The sequence below is a fragment of the Aotus nancymaae genome, unplaced genomic scaffold, assembly GCF_030222135.1.
Source record: "Aotus nancymaae isolate 86718 unplaced genomic scaffold, 86718_ANA_hifiasm-v0.15.2.pri h1tg000076l, whole genome shotgun sequence".
NCBI lineage: Eukaryota > Metazoa > Chordata > Mammalia > Primates > Aotidae > Aotus > Aotus nancymaae.
In genome coordinates this window covers 5,143,529-5,150,995 of record NW_026988491.1, presented here as the reverse complement: position 1 = coordinate 5,150,995, position 7,467 = coordinate 5,143,529, and the positions used below count along the sequence as shown (strand labels likewise).

General features: G+C 58.6%; 1 protein-coding gene across 2 annotated transcripts; it reads left to right on the top strand.

Annotated features, from left to right (window-relative positions):
• The first annotated feature begins 997 nt into the window (after window positions 1-997).
• Window positions 998-5,043, top strand: OSM (oncostatin M). Of its 2 annotated transcripts, none has more exons than XM_012464893.2 (3): window positions 998-1,097; window positions 2,745-2,878; window positions 3,412-5,043. In XM_012464893.2, exons 1-3 carry the CDS (start codon window positions 1,064-1,066, stop codon window positions 3,991-3,993), a joined length of 750 nt encoding a protein of 249 aa, XP_012320316.2. In that variant the 5' UTR covers window positions 998-1,063; the 3' UTR covers window positions 3,994-5,043. The 2 variants fall into 2 exon arrangements, with proteins under 2 accessions (XP_012320316.2, XP_064224397.1); XM_064368327.1 differs by lacking the exon at window positions 998-1,097 and adding an exon at window positions 1,427-2,326.
• The last annotated feature ends 2,424 nt before the right edge of the window (window positions 5,044-7,467 follow it).

Sequence of the window (7,467 nt, the reverse complement as noted above, 5' to 3'; positions counted from 1 at the left end):
TATCTTTCAGAGAAAGTGAAACCTGGTCCCCAACCGTCAAGGCGGCAACGCCCCCTCCCCGGCTTCCCCTCTGAGCTCACAGCTTCCCTGTCTCCTCCTTCCCCCATCCTGCCCCCTCTACAGCTAATACTTGGAATCGGGCCTTCATCTTTGCTTTTCCTTTTAAAGGTCTTTTGCCTTTTATGTCCATGATGGCAGCAACCCTGTGAGGTGGACTGAGAAAGGCTTTTCTCCTCCTCATTTTACAGTGGGGGTCTCTGAGGCCCAGAGTGGTTAAGTGACTTGCCTCAGGTCACAAAGCACCTCAGCAGACTTGAACCCTGGCCTCCTGTTTCTCTTGCTCCCAGTGTCCAGTTCTCCCCAGTGGAGCCTGTCTACAGAGACAGGGCCTGGCTTCAGGCAGTGGGCCTGGCAGTGGGCATATGATGGGGGAAAAGAGACGCTCAGAGGCTGGGCTGGGGGATGCTGGTCTGGGGCCTGAACCACAATCTCGGGGCTGCCAGCCTGGGTCTGGCTTTGTGCCCAGAGCCCGGTGGTTTCCGCTCACAGATGTCCCAACAGCCCGGCAAGAGGGTGGGAAGGGCACTCAAAAAGGAAGATGTCTCGCTCCCCTCAGCCCCCAGCCACTGTGTCCCACAAAGCCAACGGCTCTTGGGCCAAGACTGGCCTGGGGCCTCCAGAGGCCCAGCTCGAAGTCCCTCCTGCCCATCCGGGCCCAGTTCCCTGAAGATGGCATGGACCCTCTTCCTCCCCGCTCACCCCAGGAAGGCTGAGCTGCAGCTTACATCATCCTTGGGCGTAGGGTTGACCTCGAAGAACGAATTCGAAGAAAACAGGAGGAGGAGCGGGCACACCATGCCCAGCACCCATTGGCTGCCCATGAAAATTTTGGTTTTTGGGGTCATGTTCCCAGAAGGCCTGCCCTCCCCCCTCCCCATCCCCACCCACCTCATGAGGTGTTGGCCAATCGCCCCAGCGGGCATAAAGTGGCTGCCAGCCTGCAGGGCTCCCAGCCGGGAGGTGTCACCCCCAGCGGGCGAGGGCCAGAGCACGGGCACCCAGCATGGGGGCACCGCTCACATGGAAGACGCTGCTCAGTAAGTACTTCCTTCCTCCCCGCCAGAACCCACCTGCTGGGTCTCTCCATGGGCACTAGTGGGGAGCAGGGACACCCTCTGCCCTGCGGGACCGGGGGAGGCTGGGTGCCAGGCAGAAGGATGCTGAGAAGGGAGGAGAACAAGGAGGTCAGGCAGAGAGAGGGGTCCACTGACAAACAGGTAGAGAAGGGGCATCCTTGGGAGGCTTCCAGAGGGAGGTGATGTCAAGATGCGGCAACTCTGGGAGCCAGGGAGTGAGAGAAGAGGATGGGCAAAGAGGCTGGGGAGGCAGGAGGGAGGCGGGAGATGTTCTGGGCAGGAGAGGGAGGCTCAGAAGCTGGGCAGGGGAGTGGTGTAAGGTGTGGAGGGGTTGTGGGGCCTCCAGCTTGCCCCGGTCACAGGGTCCCGGATGAACAGAAAGTCAGCTGTGCCCGAGAAGCCCCCAGAACCCACACAATCACACAGCACACACAGCCACACCCACATGGCCACGCACAGCCACGTGATTCATCCACAGCCCTGGATCTCACCAGCCTGGGAACCCCCACATGCACACCAGAGCCCCCACGGTGATCAGAGCTGGTCTCCCTCATGCTGCAGACAGACCGGGTGCACAGCCATGCAGACACCTCAGTCCCACATGCACTGCCGCACGCACAGGCCCCCGCCGGAGCCCAGCAGCAGATACCTGGGGAGGCGGCGAGGGTGCTCTGGGGTCGCCACTCCTGGGTGCCCGGCCCCTTGGCCCTCCCCAGCAGCCTGTCTTCCCCAAGGGACCGGATGGTTCTCAGGAGGGGAACGATGGTGTCACTGCCTTCCGGGTGATTGCACCACAGGCCCCTTCCGACCACGTGGCTGCTGGTGCCCCACTGGGGGTGGTGGCAAGCGGTAACTACACCCGCCCCCAACACCTCTCACAGGCTCACAGCATCCCTGGGGAGGCTGACAGAGGAGCCACTTACGGGGAGAGGAGGGAGGCATGAGAGGTCAGGGGAGAGCCCTGGCCTTGTGTGACCTAGGCAGGCCCTTCTCCTATGACTTGGTTTGCCTGTCAGGAAAATGGGGTCATGGGCTGGAAGGTCTTCCACATCCGTTCCAGGCTGCGCGTCTGGTTGAAAAGGCAGGCTCTCCTGGTTCTAGACAGAGCTGAGGGCACCAGCTGTTCCCGGGCTGCCTGCCCTGAAGCCCTCCCAGGCCCATCTACCTGGATGGCCAGAGCGGCTGACAGGGCAGGGTCCTAGGGCGGTGGCCGGTCCTCAGCCCAGAGGTCTCACAGGGAGCCAGTCCCACCTTGCAGAGAGTCAGCTCCTGAGGTTAGAACCGTGCAGGTTTTGGGCTCCAGCCGGGTGCTGCAGCCTCTGCTCAAAGACCTCCTTGGGAAATCACAGCCACTGTCTTGGTCCCTCCAAGGGAGGGAGTGGCTTGCTGTGTCAGGCCGTGGGCAGTGACTTACTGGGGAGATGAGATGGTGGCCGTGCTGGGCACACCTGTGCGCATACCACGCGGCACGGTGCCCAGCCCCCACCTTCAACTACACAAGTCTGGGATGAAGAGATGCACCTTTCAAGGCCCTCCTGAAGCCCCTTCCCAAGGCTCCCATCTGTGGCTTTCCTCGCCAAGTCAGGTGACACCGTCTTCTCTCCCTAGGTCTGGTCCTCGCACTCCTGTTCCCAAGCATGGCAGCTACGGGCAGCTGCTCGAAAGAGTACGGCGTGCTCGTCGACCAGCTCCAGAAGCAGACGGATCTCATGCAGGACACCAGCAGCCTCCTGGACCCCTACGTAAGCACCTGGGCCCCCATGGTGTCTGAGTGTCAGAGAACTGTGGGGTTAGGAAGGCAGTGAGATGCAAGGAGGACAGGCCCAACCCCACTCCATGTGGCAGGTGGGGAACTGAGCCCCTGCATTATTCCAGCCTTAACCCTGAGGAGCTAAGGCTGCCCTCCAGCTTCCCTAGCTCCGTGGTCCTGGGGTGGGACTCCAGACAACATTGCCATGATCATCTGCTTACTCTGTGTGTTTGCTGCACACCTGGCAGGCTCTGGTCTGGGCACTGGGATGCAGCAGTGAGGAAGACAGAGTCCAGCCCTTTTGAAGCTTCCCATTCCCCATAGGCATCCCACCAGCCCCCAACATCCCTCTGACCTTGCCTGCAGTTATCTTGGGGTCCTCTTCCCTCTCAGGCCTGTTTCCGGATCCATCCAGCAGGGAGATTGGATAGGGGTGCATGAGATCTAGCATTTCAAGGCTGGCTCATCTATGAGTGTGGTCCGGGTCCTCAGCATTCACCCTGTGATCCTCCTGTTCCCCCCCAGATACGTATCCAAGGCCTGGATGTTCCTAAACTGAGAGAGCACTGCAGGGAGCACCCTGGGGCCTTCCCCAGGGAGGAAGACCTGCAGGGCCTCGGCAGGCGGGGCTTCCTGCAGACCCTCAATGCCACACTGGGCCGCGTCATGCACAGACTGGCTGCCTTAGAGCAGCAACTCCCCAAGGCCCAGGACTTGAAGAGGTCCAGGCTGAACACCGAGGACTTGGAGAAGCTGCAGATGGCGAAGCCAAATGTCCTCGGGCTCAGGAACAATGTCTACTGCCTGGCGCAGCTGCTGGACATCTCAGACACGGCTAAGTCCACCACGGCCGGCCGGGGGACCTCCCAGCTGCCTGTCCCTGTCCCGGCCTCGGATTCTTTTCAGCTCAAGCTGGAGGGCTGCAGGTTTCTGCACGGTTACCACCGCTTCATGCACTCAGTGGGGCGTGTCTTCAGCAAGTGGAGGGAGAGCCCGAGCCGGAGCCGGAGACACAGCCCCCAGCGGGCCCTACGGAAGGAGGTGCGCAGGACCAGACCCTCCAGGAGAGGCAAGAGACTCATGGCCAGAGGGCAGCTCCCCTGGTAGCCTCGGGAGCACCCCTTGCCAGTGAAGGATGCGGCAGGTGCTCTGTGGATGAGGAACCGTTGCAGGATGATGCCTCTGGGCTCCCCAGACCTGTTTCCCTCTACTACTCACCACTGGGAAGTGCACTTTAAGAGGTGGGAGCTGGGCAGATCCCTTGTAACTCCTCCAGGCTGGGGGACAGAGTCAGGCTGTTGCGCCCCCTGGTTCCAAGTTCCCCAGGCCCAGTGAGGTGGCCGGGCGGGCCACGTGGGACCAACTTTCCATTGATTCAGGGGTCTGATGACACAGGCTGACTCATGGCTGGTCTGACTGCCCCCCTGCCTTGCTGCCCGAGGCCGACTGGTCCTTCCCTCTCATGACTTACAGGGACGTTGCCCCCAGACTTCCTCCTTTCCGTGGTTCTGAAGAGGAGGTCACAGCCTGAGCTGGCCTCCTATGCCTCATCACATCCCAAGCTAGACACCTGGATGTCTGGGTGAGCTCACTTTAGGCAGCTGTAACAGCAGTAGGGTGTCCTGGGAGTCCTGATCCGTGGGTCCAGGGAATGGAGCTCAGGTCCCAGCCCAGCCCCGAGGTCGCCGTGTGACCTGGGGCAGGTCACTTTACCTCTCTGGACCTGTTTTCTGTTTGTGAAGCTAAGAAGTTAGAGGCTGTACAAGGCCCCCACCGCCTGTCGGTTGTTGGGATTCCCTGACGTGGGGTGGATATCAAAATCCCTGTAAATCGGGACATGTGGTGTAAATGGCCCTGGGAGGTGTACACGGAGCTCTCTGTAGGAGACCCACCTCCCAGCGCCGGGAAGCCCCAGTCTTCAGTCCTCGCTGATGGCTGCTCCCCCTGGTGGTGGATCCTGGAATTTTCTCACGCAGGAGCCCTTGCCCTCCTAGAGGGGGGTCTCAGAAGCTGCGAGGCCAATTTCTTGAAGGGAAATGTCTAATTTATCGATTTCTATCAATTTTTATCAGTTTTATATTTATAAGGCTTATTTATAATGTATATTTAATGTTAATATTGTGCAAACATATATTTAAAACTTGCCTGGTTTCTTAAGTCTCTGTGTCTCTCGATTGTCTTCGGGGAGAGGATTTGGGGTGGGGGAAGGGCAGCCTCTTAGAGACGGGAGGGCCCCTAGGTGGCAAGGCCAAAAGCGTCCACGCTTTGGGGATGGGCTGGAGGTCCTTGCTCTGCCCAGAAAGGGAAGTCACATGCCCCAGCCGCCGGGGGCTGTGACTGTGGTGGGGTGGCATGTCAAACTCAGACAAGGCATTGGTTATGGCCGGAATGGGGCTCCCTTGACACATTGGGGACGAGGGGTGTCAAGAAGTGTCAGCAAGAGGGGAGGAAGAAAGGCTTGAGTGTGTGGGCTGCTTCTGAGCTCCTGGAGGCTGTGTGGCTGAGGTCTGTGTGCTGATGTCCGTTGCATGCTAATGTGTTATATACCAATGTGTGTTGCACGTATCGCCTCATCTTGAAGCCTGGATGTTAGTGTCCTAACGGAAGCTTATGTCTGTATTTGTGTGTGTGTGTGGACATGGATACCTTGGTGTGTCTCTGCAGACGTGTCTGTGCATGTGTAAATTCAGGTGTCTGCCAGTGTGTCCTCTTATACGTGTCTATGTTCCTGGATCACCCTGGGTGGGGGGGACACAGGCACATCCGGTGCCTGGAACATGGAAGGTGCCCTAGGCATTTGTGGAATGAATCAGAGACTGAGTTCACAGCTACACCCCTGCCACCAGCATCCCTCCTGAGGTGCAGTGAGCGTGCCACAGACATGAGGAACGGCTGTGTGCACAGGAATGAAGACACCTGACTGGGCTCAAAATCCTGCCTCAGCTCCGTTCCGTCTACAGGGGTGACCTTGGGAAAATTCCTTAATGTCTCTGAGCCTTTGTTTCTTCATCTGTGGAATAAACAAAAGAATAACAGATTCTGCCTCAGACAGGGCCAGTGACCTGGTTTGTGCTTAAAACTGCTTCCTGAGGAGCTCAAAGGGTTAGGGTTTCCATCTGAGCCCCCAGAAACTGGCTCCTTCCAAATTCCCAGGCGAGCACATATAAGCCGAAGATATGCTGAGGCAAAGGCTCCCAGAAGCAGGTGAGCTTGATGTGGATGGGTCCCTGGCCAACCCCACTTCCTGAAATGGCAAATAGAGTTGGGGATGGTATGGGAACAGGGGACTTGACAGCAGGGTGGAGGAGAGCCAGTGCAGAGCTCCCTGTAATAGACATGATACATTTTGCAGATGAGAAGACTGAGGCTCAGAGAGTCTGAGTGGCCTGCCCATATCCTCAGACCAAATTAACCGGGGATGGGCACAGTTTGAATTCAGGGTCGTGGGACTCCCGGGCGTGAACATCTTCCTGGTACTCCTCTTCCTCTGTAACTTGGCTGACAATTTCATGAGTTCCTGAAGGCAAAGGGCAAGGGGCAGACAGACAATCGACAGGCACAGGGACAAAAACAGGAGGATCTGAGATTGCAGTATGAGCTCAGCAAAAATAAGCAGGGTGATGTAACAGACAGCAGGAGAGCCAGGCGCTGCGAGTGGTCAGGGTGGCATCTGGAGAGGTGACGTCCACACTGTGGTCTGAGTGACGTGCAGATGGGGAGGTGGGAAGAGCTAGGGCAAAGGCTCTGAGCATTCAGGGAGCAGAGTGTCATGAGTGAGGGCATCAGGATTTACCCGAAGGCCCAGAGAGAGGAAGCATCTTGCTTAAGGTCACAGAGCAAAGCAGTGCAGGGTTGAGGCTAGAACTCCAGGCCCCTAACTCCCAACCAGCAGTCTTCCTGGGCAGCTGCCCCACACATTCCAGTCTATTTAGCAAGTACCTAGCAAGGGCCCACTGGGCTCCCTGTCACCCCCAGGGCTCCTACCACAATGGCTATCTTTTAGCTCCCCAAATGCCTGGGGCTCCTTCCTAACACAGGGTTTCTTCCTGTGCTGCTTCCTCTGCCTGGAATGCTGTTTCCAGTCCTTTTTGTCAAGCGAGCTCCTTCCTTGTCAGATCTCAGCTTGAGTTGCATCCTCAGCAATTCTTGCCACCTGTCCAGGGTCTGGGTCCAGGAACTTGGTTGTGCCGTCCCTTCCGGCAGCACTCACTCTGTGTGATGTTGACATTCCCAACCGCATCTCCTATTAGCCCGGAGGATGGAGACCAAGTCTGCTTTGCTCCATGCTGTCCCTGCATCCACAGGTGCCTGGCACACAGTAGGCGCTCAAGGAGGAGCAGGACAGGTGGGGCCCTGCCTTCCAGCCCCAAGGAGAAGACAGAGGCCAGTGTGTCGCTGGGGGAAGCAGAGGCACCACGGTGCGCACCAGGGAGCCCGTCCTAGACAGGTGCCACCCCTAGGCCTGGCCTGCTCCAGGCCCCACCAACAGCAGTGGGGCGGCCCTCACTTGTGTCTCCCTGCCTCAGCTGGGGGAAGGGGGTTGCCTCGACCTCAGCTCCTGGGAAGCTGTGGGCGGGAGGT

Bases quoted from the DNA above. Each gene is read 5' to 3' on its own strand.
- OSM (XM_012464893.2), top strand. From the start codon at position 1,064: ATGGGGGCACCGCTCACATGGAAGACGCTGCTCA. The intron at 1,098-2,744 runs GTAAGTACTTCC...TTCTCTCCCTAG, and splicing joins CACATGGAAGACGCTGCTCA to GTCTGGTCCTCGCACTCCTG. The intron at 2,879-3,411 runs GTAAGCACCTGG...GTTCCCCCCCAG, and splicing joins GCAGCCTCCTGGACCCCTAC to ATACGTATCCAAGGCCTGGA.